This window comes from Elgaria multicarinata, chromosome 9 (genome assembly GCF_023053635.1).
Source record: "Elgaria multicarinata webbii isolate HBS135686 ecotype San Diego chromosome 9, rElgMul1.1.pri, whole genome shotgun sequence".
Taxonomy (NCBI): Eukaryota; Metazoa; Chordata; class Lepidosauria; order Squamata; family Anguidae; genus Elgaria; species Elgaria multicarinata.
In genome coordinates, this window is record NC_086179.1 from 81,282,116 (window position 1) to 81,303,814 (window position 21,699).

The 21,699-nt window shown below is 42.7% G+C and overlaps 1 protein-coding gene across 1 annotated transcript in view; it reads left to right on the top strand.

The window, feature by feature from the left end:
* Positions 1-494: 494 nt before the first annotated feature.
* FBXL13 (F-box and leucine rich repeat protein 13) overlaps positions 495-21,699 on the top strand; it is a 107,367-nt gene continuing 86,162 nt past the window's right edge. Inside the window, exons 1-6 of the mRNA XM_063135016.1 lie at positions 495-569; positions 9,430-9,533; positions 10,575-10,668; positions 11,761-11,828; positions 13,541-13,695; positions 18,570-18,688. Coding sequence (XP_062991086.1) covers positions 495-569; positions 9,430-9,533; positions 10,575-10,668; positions 11,761-11,828; positions 13,541-13,695; positions 18,570-18,688 — 615 coding nt within the window. The remainder of the gene's footprint in view (positions 570-9,429; positions 9,534-10,574; positions 10,669-11,760; positions 11,829-13,540; positions 13,696-18,569; positions 18,689-21,699) is intronic.

Sequence of the window (21,699 nt, forward strand, 5' to 3'; positions counted from 1 at the left end):
ATCGGGAAGCACCACTGGTAGAAGTGTGATGCAGTAGGGGCTGGTGGCCACGATTCCAGCGGGGCCATAAATCCATTTTGGGTGTCAGAATCAGCCAGAACTCTAAAGGAGCTATCCAAGGTGCTGAGCCCGATCATCAAAATAGGTCCAGCACCTTAGATAGCCCCTCTACAGTTCTGGCCTCTTCTGACTGAAACCCAGAATGGATTCACAGCCCTACCAGAATCGGAGCCCCCAGCCCCCGCTGGTGCGATGGCTTCCATTGACAAGCAGCGGCCTCGTTCGCATTCTTGCATAATTCCAGAGGAAACGGCCGAAATGGAGGGAGGGGACAGCGGCTGGCCAACAGAAAGCGCGCTGACCACGCCAGGGCCGGCCGCAGGGAGACTGTAGCCCGGTTGCTAGGCGACCCAGAAGCGGTCCCTGCGAGGGGCGGGAAGCGGCGGCGAGAGCGACCCCCGCTCCCCTCCGGCCTGGGGCTGCTTCCCTCGACCATGGCCGCCTTACAAAATGTGGACCCCGCGCTTAGGGTCTACTTCAAGAAACACTCCATACCTGACATCTATGAGGTAAAGGAGGAAGCTGAGGGCTTGGCTGCAACTCCCAGCCCCAGCCCCGCACCCCCTTTTAAAGGCAACTCCCCCCCCTTTTGAGGGGTTCGGTTGTGGGGATGATGGGGATTTTGGAGGGGATTTTGGCAGTGGGGATGAATGACTCCCTCATGTCTCGCTAGACTAGGGTGACCATATGAAAAGGAGGACAGGGCTCCTGTATCTTTAACAGTTGCATAGAAAAGGGAATTTCTGCAGGTGTCATTTGTAAATATGGGGAACCTGGTCAAATGCTGTCTTCATCACAACAGTTAAAGGTGCAGGAACTATAGGCAGGGCACCTGCAACTAGAGAGAACTGTTGTGATGAAGAGGAAATTTCACCAGGTTCTCCATATATACAAATAACACCTGCTGAAGTTCCCTTTTCTATGCAACTGTTAAAGATACAGGAGCCCAGTCCTCCTTTTCATATGGTCACCCTAAGCCGCTAGACATGACTGGCAGTTTTTATTATTAATATTTGTTTCAAACAAAGTATATCTCGGTCCTCTAGGGCAGCCTTTCCCAACCTGGTGCCCTTCAGAGGTGTGGGACTACAATTCCCATAATATTCCACTGGCTGGAGGATTATGGGAACTGTAGTCCCATACCTCTGGAGGGCATCGGGTTGGGAAAGGCTGTGCTCCAGGAAGCTGAGGAGTGCTGGTAGGATAACAACAATACTAGTCTATATTTTAGTTTTAATGCCCCCTACCCCGGTTGTTTTTTCCCCTCCTTCCCGTCTGTTACTGTGATTTTAGATTGTAAGCCATACGGCAGATTGTCTTGTTTTGTTTTATTCTGTTCAGCGCCAAGAACATTAATGGCGCTTTATAAATAATAATTATTAATAATAATAAATACTAGGAGGAGAGAAGATGAACTAATCTCCACCATAAAGATACTTTGGCTCCTTTGAGCACAAAAGCCTGGCGGACAAGAGGAGTCCAGATTTTTTAACCCAGGACCGAGCTTAAAGTAGGCAATATGTTGCTTCATTTGTCTTTTTTGCCTAATGTACTCGGAAGGCATCATCCAGATTGCAGTCGAGAGGCTAGAAAGCTAACTCTGTCCAGACTCTATTTTAGGTCATAAATAGTAATAATGTCTGCCCAGGGTATTGCTGGTTCATGTTGGTTGCTGTGTGTCAGTGAAAGGGGAGATGTTGAAGTAGAGCAAATGGTCAAACCAGGCCTGCTTTTCCAAACCTGGCCCCAACCCTTGTCTCCCCAAAGCAAGCATGGTATCCTTCAGGGAGAAGGAAGGAACACTTTACCACCTTTCCAACCCAGAAATGTTTTCAGAGTCAGGACAAGGTACAGGAATCCACAGGTTTTGCTAACATCAATAGCCAGCCATTATTTGTGGATACCACTGATCTTACCCCTCCTCTGAGTTCTCTGGCATTTGCAGAACATTTTGGGGAGGGGCCTTTGCTCCACTTTGCTCCAGGCTTTAGAGACACAGAGGCCCTTTCTACACCTGCCATTATCCCCAGGATTATCCCGGGATCATCCCTGTGCATCCAAATGATGCATAGGGAATCCCAGGAGCAGGCAGGGATGATCCCTTCATTTCCCCAGGATAACCAAGACCTTGGTTATCCTGGTTTTACCCAGAGTCCTGGGACGATCCTGAGGACCGCGGGCAGTCTGGGTGCCCGTCCTGGCTTCTTCCCTCTTCCCTGTGAGTAGTGGGGGTCAGCAGTGTGAAGGAGCTGGGATGGGGGGAATCCAGGGACATCAGTGTGGGGAGTGGGGTTGGGGCTTTTTTGTTTGTTTTTACTTACTTTTTCGCTGGAGCACAAGAGCGCTCTGGCTCCTGTTGTTTGTTTGTTTGTTTTTTAATGGCGGGTGCAATGGGTGTGATATCCCTCTTCCCTTCCGGGACATCATGTTTCTGTTTAGATGCCCAGGGATGATCTCGGAAGCAGGTAAATCCATGAACGTCCCCCCTCCCCAAAGGCCTTTAGGTATAAAAAGGGTCAGAGAAGCAATAGGGGAGAGTCTTGTTTTCCCAAGAGTCTCAAAAGCATGACTGTGAGACTGACACAACTCCCCTGCATGTGATCATTAATCTCTTTCAGGTGAGCACCTGCCGGTTTATGCCTAGAAAAAGTGAGATACTCCTCCATAAGTTTCCCACACATTGCAAAGAATTCAGGGAAGCAATGAAGTCTTATCTCTTCTAGGTGAAAGAAACCCATCCCCCTTCAAGTTCTCTGCATTGTGTGGGAAAGTTGAGGAGCAGTGTCTTAGGGTGACCATATGAAAAGGAGGATAGGGCTCCTGTATCTTTAACAGTTGGATAGAAAAGGGAATTTCAGCAGGTGTCATTTGTATATATGGAGAACCTGGTGAAATTCCCTCTTCATCAGAGCAGTTAAAGTGCAGGAGCTATACTAGAATGACCAGATTTAAAAGAGGGCAGGGCACCTGCAACTTTAACTGCACTGATGAAGAGGAAGTTTCACCAGGTTCTCCATATATACAAATGACACCTGCTGAAATTTCGTTTTCTATCCAACTGTTAAAGACGCAGGTGCCCTGTCCTCCTTTTCATATGGTCACCCTACAGTGTCTCACTTTTTTTCTAAGAGATTAATTATCATTTCTAGCCATCTAGTGGCCACATTTGTGTGTTTCTGGTGGGGAAATTGTTCATACCTGAACCTGGCTGTTGTTTTTGAACGTGAGGAAAGGGAGAAAGCGTCAGAAACTTATTGCCCTTTCCCCATGACTTTTGGATGAGGGAGGTACTTTGATTCCATACAAATACACACCATTTTGGTCTTGTGGGTGGTCACTGAGACACTCTAGAATCACAGCAGGTGAGTATGTTTTGGCCCTAACCTAATGGTGACCACAAGCACAGCACTTTACTATTCTCCATGGGAATGAAAGACAGCCACTCATTTATATGGTCAAATGTCAAGGCATGTATTTAGAAAACAAAAATAATCCCCAATGAAGTATTTTTCAAACAAAAAATTCTTTACAAATCTGAAATTGACTAATGAAATCAACATATCACTGGCAGTATACAGTACTTAACCATATACCCATATGTGCCTCTATGTATTGATACATTTAACTGCCTCCCTATCAACACAATCATTACTCTACTACTAAATAAAAACATTAGACATATCTAAAAGAAAAAATAACATCTACATTACTAATATATTTCAAAACAGCTTATCTTATCATATACAAAATATTTGAAACTTGTCTAAAAATTAAAACATACTGAAGGCTTTATAAAGGAGTGCACATTTTAAAAGCAATTCAAGACACATTTCACATCTCAATGTTTTGCCTAAAGCATAAAGACGTTGATATGGTTAGTTTTTAGAAAAATGCTTCTTTTTAATGTCTAATACCTTTTTGTTAAGCCTCTTTTCTCTGCTTTTTAAAATCTTCCCTGTTCTCCAAATGTTCTCAACTCCACTTCTGTTCAAAATTACACAATGTTTCTCCTCTGATCACAACCTGCCCTCTCTTTGGACATGATGAACTTTCCATAATATCATCACTCTCATCAAGTTATTATATCACAATAGTAATCCCTGGAGAAACTGAAATATCAAGGAGAGATGTGGGGTGGGTGTTGTTGTATATGTTGGACAATAAATGAGTGTCATCTCAATAGTGCTTTCTTGTAAAGAACAGCATGACATGACTAAAGGTTAGCACACATGCAAACTTCCCAATCTCTTAGCTATAGTTAAATGATTAGGTCATGATTAGGTTATTATGGTACAATAAAAGCCTCATATCTAAGCACCCTGGGTAGATGTTTATGTAAATTCTACTTTTAAATTGGAAATTGGGGATCTTTTTAATCCACCAGAGGAATAAACAACATTCTAATTGGACATTGTCCCTGTGTGAGGTTAAAATAACTATGCCAGGAATTTGAGCAGCCAGCTGAGAAATAGAGAATATCTTCTATGGAAATATGGCAGGGGGTGGGTGCGAAATAGAAATGCAAGAAAATGTGATTCATAACTGTTATTATTGGCATAAATTTGGCACTGAATTCAATAGGGCAGCTAAAGAGAGAATAGTGACTGCAATGAGATATATAGGCAGTAGGTGGCAGTTACAGACTTAAAATACCACTTCCTTGCCAGCATAGAATTTAAAGATGGCTAAGATATAGACCTTGAAAATGTGTATATTGATAGAAGAGATGGTGGTTTCAAAGGATGGTGGATGTAGGATGAATCAATTGGTCAAACCAAACTGAATCCAGGTTATCCCTGTCCTTTGTACATTAGATTCACCATCAGAGCAAAGACAAAGCAGCTAATTAGGCAGCTTGTAACTGGCATACAGGGAGGGAAAAATAAGCTATCATTCCAACATTATCATGTGAATTCGTCCAAAAGGTACAAAGACTTTGATTGCTCAGATGCTGGAGCCAGCATGGGTCAAGACAAAGGGAACAAAGGTTGGATCTAACTATTGAACCAAAGGTTTGATCCTGGCTTGTTTCAGCAAGTCATAGCTTAAACTAATTACAGTTTGCCATTTTTGTACATAATGAGGAATTCTGGTTAGTTTTAAACCATGAAGCAGATACTTCCAATCTCCTTGCGGTTATATCAGAGGAGGAGAGGGCAGATTACATGGGCTCAAGGCTCATTTGCGTAGTGCTAAGCGATGTTTCAGAATTACTTTAAAACTGAGCCACTGTTTCCATTCTTATTTATGCAATCATATAGCTATTCTTTTTCTTGCAGGAAGTGTTAAATGCTGTTGTAAAACATGGAGAAATGACCTTTTGTTTTGGTTTTAAAAGAGCAAATTAAGCTCCAGTCCAGCAGGGGGTGCTGTTGACAATCTTGAAGCACCTTGTCTCTGTAAAGTAAGATTTAAATGTGCATAATTGTGGAATTCACTCTACTTTCCTCATATTTAGGATACAATCTATGTACAGTGAAACATATTTAATGCCAATTTGTTTCATGGGTGAATTAAGCAAATTCTTCTCTCTCCATTGAAATCAATAGGATTTTTAATCATCATCAGTTTATTCATATGTTGCTTTTCCATGACAAAAACGTGCTCAAAACACCTTACAGCAATTGAAAATAATTTTTATTTCATTTATTACATTTCTATACCACCCAGTAGCCAAAATTTAGATTCTTTAAAAATACAATATTCATTTCTGCTATTGGGCGGTATAGAAATATAATATATAAATAATATTATACTTCGTATAAAAACCATTTAAATACAAAAGTATGAAAACTATTAACATACAAATATATAAACAGACAGCACGCACGCGCACATGTATGTATGTGTGTGTGTATAGCAATTTTAAACAATAAGAAAATCCAGGACCTGATTAAAACCTTACTGTATGCTGCCAAATGTTTGAGAGTAGAGGAAGGTCCTAACCTAGTGCCAAAAATATGAAAATGTTAGTGGCAGGCAGGCATCACTTGGTAGATCATTCTCTCCCTTGTTGACACCTTCCGAGCCTCCCTCTGAGGAGGCACCTAGAGGAGGGTTTACATAATGAGCATAGTATACAGGTAGGTTTGTGCTGGGAGAGGTGCTCCAACAGGTACTGCAGTCTTGAGCCATGTAAGGCTTTATAAGTCAAAATCAGCACTTTGAATTGAGCTTGGAAACATACAGGTAAGCAGCGCAAGCAGGCAAGAATTGGTGTTATATGTTTGGATCTCTTTGTGCCTGTTATCAATCTGGTCACTGCATTTTGCACAAGCTGAAGCTTCTGAACTGTCTTCAAAGGCAGCCACAGGTAAAGCACATTGCAGTTATTTATTACATTTTTATACCGCCCAATAGCCGAAGCTCTCAATGTAACTTGGAGGTTACCAGATCATAGACAACTGAAACCAGGTTACCCCTGTCCAATTGGGATGTAGTTGGGCCACCAACTGAAGTTGGTAGAAGGTGCTCCATGCCACTAAGGCCACCTGACCACCAAAAGATTCTTGGGAAGGGGGCGGCCAAGGGAAGGAGAAGGTGGGATTGTCATGTTCCACAAGCCTGCTTCCACACTCATCTCTCTGGATCCAACGCAATGCTTTTACCACCTCATGTGATTTTGCACTAGTTTGCTAATAGTGGCACTAAGTGAAAACATATGAATTAAAATGTCATTAAATCAATAAACTATACTTTCCTTTGGGGATTGAAATGTTGAGCATATGAGAAAGGAATATAACATAAAGGATATGTTGAATTTATAGATTGTTTATTTATAGAAACCAAAGTAGAGGTCTGAGGATCATGGAGCTGTCTAGCTAAAACTACTGGAGGAAGTGAGTTTCTATCGTAGTCTGGACAATTTAATTGCTCTGTTAGCTTAAGTGAGAGAAGCTGCTCACTTGAGCTACTCTGGAGATAACAAGAATAAAAGTGATGCAAGAAAATGGGGGACAATAATTTATTTGCCAAAAACTGCAGTGAAATTCTTTGGAAAAATGTTGTCAAATTCAAGATATGGAATGCTATATAAACTGATTGACAAACAAAATTATTAGGCATGTGCTCCGCTCCGATTAGGAGCGGAGAAGCAGTAGCGTATTGGCCTGCTCCGCCTTACCCAGAGGTGGAGTAGAAGCGGACCACGGACCCCTAGAAGCAAGGCGAAGAGAAGCGCCCATTTTTCGGAGCTCCTAGTTCAGGCGGAGCGCTCCGGTCGCCATCTTGAAAACATTTCGCCATAGGATTGCATTGCGGAAAATAATCGCGCATAACTAGGTTGTTTTTGAAGCTATCGTTCTGGAAATTCTTGTGCACAGAGAGTCGTGGATGGGGGTCATTTTGAGACTACTCTCACCTCTCTGCGTCGTGCGGGTCGTGTGCTATATTTTTTTTAAAATCGGGTCAACAAACAGGGACAGCGCGGCTCAAACGGCAGTTTTCGGCTTTTCGCCCATAGGATTGCATTGCGGGAAAGAATTGGGGATAAGTGGGTTGATTTTTAAGCTATCGTTCTGGAAATTCTTGTGCACAGAGAGTTGTGGATGGGGGTCATTTTGAGACTACTCTCACCTCTCTGCGTGGTGCGGGTCGCGCGCAAGAATTTTTTAAAAATTGGCGGGAAAAATACCTTTTTCAAAGGGCTGAGGGGCAGAGTCAGCTCCCGGTCATGATCACATGATCCCAAAGTTAGAGGAGGGCATAGGCAAAATGGGTAACTTGGGATTCTGGGAAACTTCTCTTTCTTAATCTGAACGGACTTTTCCCAGTGTTTTTTAACACAGTAGCCCCACCAAATGCACAAACACAACCTGAAATCATATACTAAGCCAAGAATAAGAGATAGAAACACAGCACTGCTACCCACCCTAACTTTGGGGAACAACTGAAAAGATGTGGTGCAAGGGGATGAGCTCCCCTAGGGCATCTCATCGTGGACATGCCCCCACTCTCTCCTGTACTGGAAGGCCATTAGAGCCTTCCAAAGAGAGTAAAACGGTGGAGCAATGCCTATCATGAGTCGAAGTGAGCGTTTACTTCTTAGTGGTGGAGCGATGCCTATTATGAGTTGAAGTGAGCGTTTACCTCAGAGCTCTTGGTGAAGCAATGGCTGTCTTGAGTTGAACAGGCAGCTGCTTCCCTCTCCCCCGGGCACGTCCCCCTATTACTGGTAAAAGACAGATATAGCCTTTTTTAAAAAGTTCTTCTTGTTGTTTATTCAGCAACACTGCTGCTTTTAATTCCACCCCTCCTTCGTTTATTTATTTATTTATTCCATTTTATATGCATTACTGGCTTATCTTTGGCTCACTTCCTTATGCCCCCAGAAATGTCTGCTGCCTGCCTGCCTGCCTTCCCTCTCTCCTCCCCTGCCCGCCTTGCAGGGATGTTGTGTGTGTGTGGCTTTGACTCAGGGGAGAAGTCCTTCCTGTGCTCAAGTTCCAAATCCATTTTTCAAGTGTGGAAGAAGATTCATATAGGTTGATCTCTACTCCCCAATTCATGGCATGTTGGGATTTCCTTTGAAATGGCCCCATTGAGAGGTCTGCAGGTTTAAGCCCCGCCAAAAAACAGGGGATGATGGGACTGCCTTGAGTCTCGGCGTGCGGCGTATGTGTATCCCTGGATAAGCTGTCATGGTGGTGAGTTTGAGGTTTCTTACGTGCAAATTGACGGAGCTATGGAAAGGGGTGTGAATGGGGTGCCCGATTTTCAAAAATTCCCCAAAAATCAGGGGATGATGGGATTGGCTTGAAACTTGGCATCCATGTGGACACATGGATAAGCTATCATGTTGGCAAGTTTGAGGTTTCTAACGTGCAAATTGACGGAGCTATGGAAAGGGGTCTGAATGGGGTGCCCGATTTTCAAAAATTCTCCAAAAATCAGGGGATGATGGGATTGGCTTGAAACTTGGCGTGCGTGTGTATATCCCCATGAGGTGTCATGGTGCCAAACGTGAGGTTTCTAACTTGAACCAAAAAAAAGTTGTTTACTTTTTTAGCTTTCAATGCAACCCTATGGGGGAAAAAAACGGAGCTCCGATCCGGATCCGGAGCTCCGAGCGGAGCGGAGCGGAAATGGGCGGAGCGGGGGCGGGGCGAAGCGGCCCGCTCCTAATATGGCGAATCTGCAAGTGAAGCGGAGCGGGGGGTCCATGCACACCCCTAAAAATTATGACATTAAAAACTGGAGAACAAAATATAATGCTTTAACATTTTATTTATTTATTTATTTATTGCATTCCTATACTGCCCAATAGCCGAAGCTCTCATATAAGAGCTCTCATTTTCAAGTTATTTTATACATTTATATAAGTGTATTGTTATATTTATCAGAATTGCAAATGTGTTTCTTTCTTTACAGGCCCTGTTATGCGGTTTATTAATAATGCGCCCTGATGATCCACTCAGGTTTTTAGAAGAAAAGATAAAAGAAATAATGGAAAAGGGTCTATATAGCATTTTGTGGTATGTATGAGACATTGTTTAGGCTATAAATATTGCAGTCAGATATAATATATTGAAATATGTGAAATATTAAGTTGCTATAAGCCACTTTGAGAAAGAAAATGTTGAATAAAGCTAGGGTGACCATATGGCTCCTGTATCTTTAACAGTTGTATAGAACAATTTGACTGCTGATGGAGACAGAATAAACACGACTGTGGTCTTGTAAAAAATATCTAGAAGGTTTTAAATTTATAATTACTTCAAAAAGTAATTTATTTTGTTGTACAGCTCCTGACGAAGGATCTCCGGATCCGAAACGTTGAGCGTTGTACAAGTTTGGTTGAAAGGTTTTTTTGAACATTTTTATATTTTTATATTTTGGATAAAAATAAAGAAATTTCTTTTGACATTTCATAGCACCAGAGCTAGTAGCCTCTTTTTCTTATAGCCTTATCGTAAATGAGCCAATGTGCTAGTTCATGTTACTTGATTATTCCCACTGCCAGTGGGAGGGGGATAAACAACCCAGTGACACACCATCCCTGGGTTGTTTAGTATGATGTGTGTGAACCCAGAACTCTGATTTTTCTTTCCTTCAATAAGCAAGAGAAACAACACAAGAACAAACCATGGGCTATTTCTCTGGTTTCTCAGGGAGAGGTAAGTCTGATTTCCAAGTTCATATGTCATGCTAAACAACGTCGTAACAGAGAGACCCTGTGTTGTTTCGCTACTCCTGCTGACAGAGACACAGCATTGTGAGCTAGCAGGCTAGCTCATTCATGATAACCAGGTTTGTTTGTTTTTTAACCTAGGTTGTCATTATGTACACACTGGGCCATTATCTCTGAAGAAACAGAAATTCAAAAATATAAAATTTAAAAAATATAAAATGTTTAAAAGTATCAGTACTAATGTTGAACTTCCAGAAATCAGAATGTTATCTATGATGTAATGGTTCATTAATACAATTTGAACAATGGTGCTATTGGTGTTTTCAGTGAATAGAAGCTGATAATGTGGATTTAAAAAAGTAATAATCATAAATATTTTCCCCAGGAATATGTGTATTGATCCAGCCTTAAGCCTAAGGCTAAAAGTGATTTCAGAAACGTATTTACACACCCTTTTGGGACTTGATGATGATCAGCTGGTAATTATTATTAAATGTTTCCTGCAGTAGAATAAGAACAATTGCTGACCCCTAATGCCTTTTACAAAGAATTATACCTTATTTGTATTCTAAAGCCATTGCTAGATGAGGCCTTAGCACGGTGTGAGACCCGGTCTCCCTCCTGTGCATCCAGATGACGCACAGGGGATTCTGGGGTCAGGCTGGGCTAAGTCCTCCCTTAAGCCGGGATAAGCGGATTTGCTTATGGCCCGGCTTTTCCGCAGCCCTGGCCTCAGGCTGGGGCTGTGGAAAGTCTAGCAGGGTCCATGGCTTTTCCTGGCTGCTTGCTTACTCACGAGTAGCCGGGACAAGCCACAGAGGAGCGCTGTGCCCATTGGGCTGGGGGGGAATCACGGGGGGAGATAGGGGCCGGGGGAAAGGCCAGACCCAGCAGGAGAGAGGGGGGTAAGAAGGATGGGGGACAGGGCACAGACATGGCAGACGGGGGATGGGGGAAGAAGGACGGGGGACAGGGCACGGACATGGAGGAAGGGGGATGGGAGAAGAAGGACGGGGGACAGGGCATAGGGGAGGGGGGAGGACGGGTGAGCGAGTGGCCAGGGGGGCCATCAGGCATTGTGGGGGGGGAATCAGGGGCAGGGGGAGCGGGGACCCTATATTTATTTTAAAAACTACTTACCTTTCCGGCGGTGCGCTCCTGCGCACATGGCCCTTTAATTGTAAACAAAAATGGCGGATGCGACGGGGCTTCCCCTTGCCCCATCGCGTCTTGTCGTGTGGAAAAGGGCGACGGCGTGCACTAGTTGCAGCGCGCCATCGCCCTGACTCCCAGCCGGATTATCAGGTAGGTCTAGCAAGGCCCTTAGTTTGCTTTGACCCAAAGATTTATGAGATAGCCAGGATGTGTTCAGAAGACACCTTAAACCATGGCTTTAACCATGGTGAATAAAGCAAAAAGCCTTACTCACCATAGTTAAAGTCATGGTTAAAGGTGCCTTCTGAATGGGTCCAGTGAATTATATGAAAAAACACTACAAGATTTTATTTTTGTTTTGTTAACAATGGATATCTTCCCCATTTTGATGTAGTTTATGTGCAATTACTTTTTAGATGACAACAGAGTTGTGTGATAAAGCATGGGACTTTTATAGTACCAGGTTGAAGAGAATGTGCTTTGAGTAAGTATATGGTTACTTTTATTATATAAATTCATTTATCTGAAATGTGACAAATTTACTGTGCTTTATGCCATGCTGTAGTAATAGAAAAGGTTCAGTCTATGAGCTTGAGTGCTGATATAGCAACCACAGTCTTGAGTAGAAGAGAATCAAGTCCAAGGCCTTGACCAGTGACATGCATCGGTGCCCACACTCAGACCTCGTCCTGACATAAATGGCTATCATTGGGACCACACCTTCTGAGCATTATGCTATTAGAGTAAACAATAGCATTAGATAGTCTAACTGGATATTTTGCATATATATTATGGTGAAATTAGACTGCATATCCATTGTTGATCCAACTGTGAACCATGTCTGGCACAACAGATCAAGTATGGAAATATGGGTTCAAATGTGAAACTCACTGGGTTGCCTTGAGCAAGTCATCACCTCAGCCTTACCTACTTTACAGAGTTACTATAAGGCTAAGACATCACTCACAAATGCACCTCCACCTGGTTTTGGGGAATCTTTCTCCTTCTGATCTTCTTTTTGTGTGTGTAGTGCAAAATGCAGTGGATTCTCTGTATATATGCCTTTCCCTCTTCCCTCTCTATAACACATCATTATCGTATGGCAATGTGAGCCATCCACAGGCTACTTATACCATAATGTGCTTATAAACCTCTTCAGGAGACTTTTAAGCAAAGCTAGTTTCCAATATTGACTTCTGGCCCCAGGAGAAGTGATCCATAGATAGATTCCACGCCCCCTGATTTCATATCTTAGGGCACAATCCTACTAGGCTACTGCCCACTCGATTAGGGTGACCTTATGAGAAGGAGGACAGGGCTCCTGTATCTTTAACAGTTGTATAGAAAAGGGAATTTCAGCAGGTGTGCAGCACCTCTTCATCACCACAGTTAAAGCTGCAGGAGCCCTGCCCTCTTGACAAACTGTTAAAGATATAGGAGCCCTGTCCTGCTTTTCCTACTCTAGACAGACCTCTGAGTCTGTCCAGAGAAGTCAAGCTTCTAGGAGAGGGCTGGGGATGGAGAGGCCGTAGGATTTTTTGTATCTGGGCCTCTCCTCTCCCCTCTCTGCCCATTGAAGCACCCTCCTTTTGACCTCTATGAGATCATTCAAGGCCATTTTGTGAGCTTAGATAGGAGGCATGCAGTCCTTTCTGTGGTGGCTGTGAGGGGGTGGGAAGAGGGATTGGATCTTGGAGTCCCCATCCCGAAGTCATAGCAGTGTCTACAGCTTCATGAGGGAAAATCCAAAGCATCCTATGAATTGTGCCCTTAATCTCATACTAAATGGTGTAGTTTTCCTGGCTAGTTATAACATTACAAGATAAAATGTAATGTTCATTAAACAGCAAACAGATTAAGCAGAAGAAAAAGCACAATCTTGGCAAAACAACAGGCACTTCATTGAAAATAACATAACTTTAAACTAGGAATGGGCAGTTGGTGGCTGTCCAGGTGTTTTGGCTATAACTCCAGCCAGATCTCAACATTGGCTATGCTGGCTAAGGCTGGTGGGAGTTGCAGAGGCTAGAACATCTGGAAGGCCACAAGTCGTCCACCACTTCTCTAAGCCTTTATTTTTATTTGGATGAATATATTCTCCATATGCTTTCTATGAAATTGCAGTTTTTTTGGATCTTCTTTCATTCAGTTAAAAAGCTTCATTAATATATTATTATTATTGCTTAATAATTGCAGTGCATGGATAAAATATTGTTCTATGAAGAAAATTGCTGAAGAAATGCTACAGAGAAAGTTGTCTTTTGCAAAATGCTTCTATGAAAGAAAATTATTAAAATTGATATTAAAAAGTTGGAACGCTTGTATTCTTTTACGCAAAAAACAACAGGAACGTAAGTCTTTTTATAGAAAGTTTTTATAGAAAGAGTATTTGACCCTCAACTAACCGCTTCATTTTTAAACTTTCTAACAGTTGTTCAAAGCCCGGTCATGATGACCCTGTTCCGAAGACACACTAAGCCACGGTGGTTAAGCATTTTGAGCTAAACATTATGGCTTAGTGTGTCGTGTGAACCATGACTTACCGTGTTGTGTGAACCATTTCTAACCATGGTGGCTACTTAACCACGGTTTAAACACACTAACCATTTGCTACAAAATGGTTAGAGGCCTAACTGTGGCTTAGAGTGTTGTCTGAACAGGCCCTCTGGTTGAATTTGCATATAACAGTAGACTGTAATTTATGTTTACATCAGGTTTACATATGAAAAGAAGGACAGGGTTCCTATATCTGACTGTTGTATAGAAAAGAGAATTTCAGCAGGTGTCATTTGTATGCATGCAGCACCAGGTGAAATTTGTAAGTGGTCAAGAGGGCAGGGCTTCTGCAGCTTTAATTGGTGTGATGAAGAGGGAATTTCACCAGGTGCTGCATGCATACAAATGACACCTGTTGAAATTCTTTTTTCTAGGCAAATGTTAAAGATACAGAAACCCTGTCCTCCTTTTCATATGATCATCCTAGTTTACATGCACAAGCAGGAATGTGCCTGCACTTCAGCACTCCTCCATTACCTCGCCTTCTTTGAAAATGTAATTTCAGTTCAGCAGAATCCTGGTTTGTTGTTACATGCAACTCAAGAAAAACTCCATATTAGGCATTATAAGAAAAGCAATAAAACTGCCAGTATCATACTGCCCTTATACAAATCTATGGTGCAACCACACTTAGAATACTCTGTACAGTTCTGGTCACCACACCTCAAAAAGGATATTATGGAGCTGGAAAAAGTGCAGAAAAGGGCAACTAAAATAGGGAGCATCTCCCCTATGAGGGAAGGTTACATCAACTGGGATTGTTTAGCTTGGAAAAAAGGAGGCTAAGGGGAGACATGATAGAGGTGTACAAAATTATGCATGGTATGGAGAATGTGGATAGGGAGACATTTCTCTCCCTCTCTCAAAATACTAGAACCAGGGGACGACCCATGAAGCTGATTGGTGGGAGATCCAGGGGAAATAAAAGGAAGTACTTCTTCACACAGTGCATAGTTAAATTATGGAACTCACTCCCACAAGATGCAGTGATGGCCACCAATCTGGATGGCTTTAAAAGGGGGTTGGATAAATTCCTGGAGGCAAAGGCTATCAATGGCTACTAGCCCTGTTGGTTGTGTGCTGTCTCCAGCATTTGAGGCAATAAGCCTGTGTGCACCAGTTGCTAGGGAACATGGGTAGGAGGGTGCTGTTGCACCATGTCCTGCTTGTTCATCCCTGGCCAATGGCTGGTTGGCCATTGTGCGAGCAGAGGGCTGGACTAGATGGACCCTTGGTCTGGTCCAGCATGGCACTACTTATGTTCTTAACTGTCATTTAAAATAAATTCTAATCAGTTGCTAAACAGACCAACTCTGAACAGCAGATTCTTTATGTGGTATATTTTATAAACTACAGTTTATTATAACCTCTGTTCCTGGCTCACAAGTAATGACAAACCAGTAATCCTATTAATGAAAATGGAAGCCTGGTTTATTCTGCTTGCCAGCTACACAGGTGGGGAGTGGGGAGTCCTGTTCATGTATGTAATTCTAAATTCTGGTTTACTGTTACACATGAATGTGCCCAATAGGTTACTGGCCACATTTGGATGTGACAGTTTGGACATCACATGAGGATTTTTTAGCCTTACAACAAGCTTTTGAGATGTTAGGCTGAGAGCTTTCCAATTTTGGCTCATTGTGAACAAGTAAGTGTGCTAGTGCAAGCTGTTCAGTCGTTCCCTGGCTTATATGGCTTATTTGGAAAGGAACAAACCAGACAACCTGTTCAGACTTCTTAATATACAAACCAGAGATGAAGAGTCCCTGGCTCATTTAGCTGTTGGCAGGAGGAAGCAATCGGGAGAAATCATGCAGCATGCACCAGCACGCCTGCTTATTCCCAATAAGTAAAATTCTAAAGAATTCTGACTTATTACATAATATCTGAATGTTGCCACTATGTTTACTGTAAAAAGACAAAAACAAAAGTTTTAGTTCTTACAGCAGAAAACTGACATGCTTGTAAAAAAGTGGGTTGGCTTGGCTTGCAAGCAATGTGACAAATTTATTTGTATGTGTCATTGCTTAATAGGCCTGTTTTAAAAATGTACATAAAATCATGTTGGAGAACTTATTTAATTGTTGTCTATTCCAACCAAACAAGGCTGAATTATAGATATGAGCCATATTAATCAATTCTCAATATAAATATTTAAATGTTAAGACTTTTTATGAGCACAAGAACAAAATAATCTTCCAAATCCTGAACCTTATTTTAGGGCACAATCCTATGCATGTTTAGACAGAATAAAGTCCTATAACTCCCAGCATGCCCCAGCCAGCCATGCACTCCCAGAATGCTGGCTGGGGCATGCTTGGAGTTTTTTCATTCAAAAAAAGCATAGGATTACACCCTTACACAGATAATTCATTCTATATCTAATGTATAGACAACATACAGCTGGATTATCCTGTCTCCCCCCTGTCTCCCCTCCTTCAGACATAGTTATCATAGGTGTGCGCAAGGGGTGTGCCCGGTGTGCCCAGGCACACCCTAATATCTTCAGGGGGAGCTCTGCTTCCCCACCCACCCCCACTGCTGCAATCAGCACACTTTCCGGGACTGGCCTTAACAGGAATGAAGCAGGTGCTGTGCCTTGCTTCCTGCCCCTGCGGGCCAGCTGGCTTACTTTATTTTCCTTAGCAGGGACATGCACACCTGCATCACCAGCATACTGCCTCTCTCTGTAAGGTCTTTCTGCATAGGATCTGCGCAGTGTGGATCCAGAAGGCAGAAAGGCCGAGGGGAGCAGGGGATTGCGTGGCTGAGGGAGGGGAGGGGAGAGATGCACGACGGGTTTCCACTTTAGGCAGTGACCTGCCTTGGGCCGGACTTGCATTATTTTCTGGGCTCCCCCTCCTTCTTGAGGAGCACCAAGGCACTCGAGACTCCTGCTGGCATGCCTGCTGCCTGCCACCCCCCTCCACAGGATTCAGAGCTCGGGTGCACGAATAAAGAGGGTGGGACAGAACAGGAGGCAGAAGGAGCAGACTCGATGAGGTGGCATCCCTGGCTGACTCTGCTTTGCATGGACATCCCTGTGTCTCATCCCCACAGCCCAACTTCTCTCCCACAGTGGAGGGGATAGCAGAAACCATGCTTTCCTCTCCTCCGCTCCAATTGGGGCCTTTAAGGTGCACAGCCTAATGAAATGAGCTGCACACGCCTATGATATTTATACAGATAGTTCTATTGACTACACTCAGAAATTTTAAAAGAACTGTTCATACATGCTGCTGGCTTTTCAGAATGAAGAACAGGATTTAGCTCTTATATATTTGGATGGTTGAAGTAGTTTAAGCTGCCATCCTATGTACACTTACCCAAGAGAAAATCCCAGTGAACTCAATAAAGCTTCCTTCTGAACAATATTATGCTGTCAGTTATGTGTTAACGGCAGCTAGATAAAATGAGGATGATAATATTTGCATGCCACCTAGAATTTTTCCTGCTGTTGGATTAGCTGCCACTACTTTGAGACATATATAAACCTGACAAGATGAAATCTGGAGTCGACTATTTCCTCTAGGGCTCGGAATTTCCAGTCCATTTTTCTAGGTCTCTGACCGAAAAAGGTCATGTATTCTTTAAATTAATTTTTACAATAAAGAAAAGTTTACGACAGTGAAAATAATTCTTACTTGTTTATTAGATTTATTTGATACTTTCCTCTAAAACAGACTCAAGCAGGAAGCATTAAAACAATTTACAACAGCTAAAAGCAATTAAATGCCAAAACCTAGCAAAACAACTAAATTAAGAAGTTGCATCACATGCTGCCAAATGCCTAGGAGTAGAGGACAGTCTTAACCTGGCGCCGAAAAGATGATAATGTGGGAACTAGGTGGACCTTACTGGAAAGGGCATTCCACAGTTAGGGGGCCATCACGAAGAAAGACTTTTCCCTTTTAGCCATTCTCCAAACCTGTCCGGGAGGAGGGCCCCAAAAGAGGTCTCAGTTGTTGATCATAGTAGGTTCATATGGATAAGTTCACACTAGGAGACCCATTCTGGCAGGTATTTTGGATTCAAGCTTTGTAAGACTTTATGGGTCAAAATTGGCAGCTTGAGCTCAGAAATGTACAGGCAGCCAGTGCAAATATGCTCAGTCTTTCTGACCCCCCCACTATTAATCTGGCTGCCAAATTTTGTACAAGTTGCTATTTCTGAGCCGCCTTCAAAACCCTAGGTAGACCGCATTGCAGTAAACTAACCTGGAGATTTCCAGAGCCTAGACTACTGAAATCAGGTTATCCCTGTCCAGATATGGGGGTAACTTTGCAGACAGGAATTGGCAGGGTGAAAGAGAATCTGTAGAGCCATAATCTTGTAGGCCCCTTCCAACTCTGCTATTCTATGATTCTTTGTTAACTTTCATTTACAACTAAATGTAAATTTCATTTACAAAAAGTCCTTAGAGCCCTACGTTAGTTGTAAATGAAAGTTAACAAAGAATCATAGAATAGCAGAGTTGGAAGGGGCCTACAAGACCATCATAATCACCCTGTTGGATTCTGCCCATTGTCTGATCTAGACCAGAGAGTAATTCTGATTCAACAAGAATGTTTATGTATCAAACCAACTTCTTCAAACGAACAGATTTGTAGTAAATGGAAGTGATTGTTTATTAATAAGGTCCATGTTTTTCAAATTGTTTTTTCCCCAGGAGCAGCAAAAAGAATAGGAAAAGTCTTTGATTGTACTCTACAGAAGATAATCTTAATGGCTTGGAAAAAAGAGAGTGCTTTTACTAGAAAGGCTAAAGCTGCTAAAAGATATATAGAGGTATGTTATCTAAGATGATTTAATTCATTCAGTGTGCTTACAATGCATACATTTGTGTAAATTTAATTTTAAATCCACAGTCTTTAGTCCCTGCTGCTTCTGATCTGAGTAAGCACGTACAGTATAAATTAGGAATATATAGTTAAATAATGCAATTAAGTACAGAGTAATTCAGTTTCATACAAACCACATAGCATGACTTATAACTGCCCAGTAGTCCATATCATAGATTAAGATAGGGCAGGGGGTGTTTAATGTCTTTCAGCCTGAGGGCCGAAACCATCTCAGGGGCTTAGTAACTAAGCCTTAGAAGAGGCATTTCAGTCTTTAAAAATTGGAGAGGGGGAGGGGAAATGGCACAAAAGCTAGTTGTACACAATTACTGTTCTTGCATCCATGAACAGAATTATACATTTTGGAGTTGTCATGCCTTCTATCCCTGAAGTATCTTCCTTGCTCCTTCCCCCCACCCCCCAGTGGATCTTAATTAGACAGTATGACTGCAAGGTACCAGAAAGAAACATTTTTACTTTGCTACAGTTTGTTACCAGTAAACCATTTGGGAAGCTAGTAGCCTTGCAGCCTGTAGGCTTGAGGGAGAAAACTGTGCCACTGCATGTCTCAAGAGCAGGGCCAACGCTCTTTCTCACATACTTTTTGGACAGTTATTTGAACAGCATGATAGGGAACTCTTATCAAGAGCACCAGAAACTTCTCTTCATAACTATTCCTCAAAAGATATTTAACTCAATTTTCATCCATTTTGATCTACATTGTTATGTACCTTCTTTGCTTAAAAAAGAAAGTGAGAGAAAATGAAAGTGACACCTTTGCACAGTGCTGGCCCGAGGTATTTTGCTGCCTGAAGCAATTCAAAACATTGTGCCCCCCCCCCAATAAACTTGACTAGGTAATGAAACTATCACCAGTAAAGAAGCGACAGAACAAAGAATGTCTTAGAGAAAAGATGTACATAGGACTAAGATGAGTTTTTATGACGATGCTCTCACCCATCTACAAATTGTACACTTACCTTGTGAAAAGTGATGGGGGCAGGTCTGGTCCTCAAAGTCTTCTGCTAATGTTAATGGCCCTGATGGCATTTGTCAGTTGGATGGTGTGTACATCTGGTGTGAACATTTAATTATGTAATTAAAATACCTGGTTTTGAGATTAAATTTACAGAGGCTTTGGGAAGGCAGCTAAGGCTGCAGTCCTATGCACACTTACCTTGGAGAAAGCCCAACTGGCAACTGAACATATCGGGGCTTACTTCTGAGTAAACATGCATAGGATTGTGTGATAAATCTTAAAAGCTGGCACAAACCAACTCTTACAACGAAGCTCTCTAGGTGGTTCACAACAATTTAAATCACAAAACGCATTATAAATTACAATATAAAAAGTAAGCATAAAACTTTCCCTCAAAGTTCTGCCTTTTTATAAAGTGTTAATGAAAACAAGTGGAGGGCTGCAATTACGAAGAGAGGATGGAATCTTGGTAAGGGCTGTTTACAGGTCATTCTTCCTCTAAACCAGCCTTCTCCAGTCTGTTGCCTTCCTAATTAGCAATTGAACCTATTGGGACTTACTTCTGAATCAACATAGGTTGGACTTAGAGGTTGCTCCTCAGAACGCAGCACTCCAGGCTCTCCTCTTCAGCCTCTTCCTCTCCTTTGAGTCTTGCCTTCAAGAAGGCAGCCGCAAGCCCACCCACGTGGCTCCTTCTCAGAACTGGAAGAGGAGGAGGAGGACGACGACAACGACAAAAGTAACAGCGCAGGCACTGGCCACAGCAAATGCAGGCACGCTGAAGAACAGCATCAGCAAGAGCTGTTAACCCTTGCCTTGCCCAGGATAACCAGGTGAGCCCTCCTGGAGCAGGCCGTGGTGCGATGGGTGGTGGCATGGATTTGCCACTCTTCCCACTCCCTGTCACCTCATGCAGGAGTTTCCTCCCACTTCACATGAGGCTGGCTCTGCTTTTACACCTTATGAAGTGCATAAGGTGGGCTGCTCCAGAGAGCCCGGCCAGCCCTATTTCATATTGCGCAAATGCCACAGCAGGAGAGTAATCGGTGGGGCTCTCTGGAGCACCCACTGGAGGTGGCGGCATGGGGTCCTCCTGATGTGGGTTGGGAGTGCAAAATTCCTTGCACCGCCACCTGAAGTGGGGATTCACCCTTCCTCATGGGAGGGCTGACCCTGTCAGTCAGTGAAGCTAGTCTGCTCAGCATCCAACACAATATGGCTCCAAACACATCCCAAGAGTGCTTAATTCTGAACTGGCTTCGTGGAACTATCTTATTCCTAAAAACAACTAGAAAACAATTTCAGGTTACTACATGCTAATTCTCATAGGAAAGAAGCATGCAACAGAGTTCAATTGAATTCCTCCTTGGGAAGTTGCCCAGTCTACTTTTCCTGGGCAAGTCAGTACCTTGCCTAATAAAGCCGTTACTGGTACAATAGTTGCCTCTTGTGTCCTTGTTGTTTTTCTTCTTGACATTGTTTGGGGACCATTTCTGCCTGTGACCTCCATCAGTTCAAGATTTTGCAGTACTGCCGCAATTTGCTCTTTGCCTCATTTGTGCCTCCTCCTATGTCCCACTTTGGAATGTGGTCTGGACAGTCTTCATACCATTTCAGGATGGTTAGTTGTAGCTCCCTTTTTCTGAACTTTTAAAAAACAGTTTGCCTTCAGATGAACTCCTCAGCAGTAAAGCTCTACACAGTTGTTCTCTCAGTACACTGACTAGGTTAGTGTGTTGAATAATAATAATAATAATAATAATAATAATAATAATAATAATAATAATAATAATAATAAATGAGACTGAGGGTTTGTTCGCTAAGTCACCATGGGTCACTCAAACATGCGATCCATGGTGGGTTAGTGGTTTGTGTGGCAAGTGTTTCCCCCCCACACACATGGTCGTTGAAATATCCACATCCACTTCTGCATTCAGGATAGCGGGCATCCACCATGGTCCCCATGTTGTATAATGGGA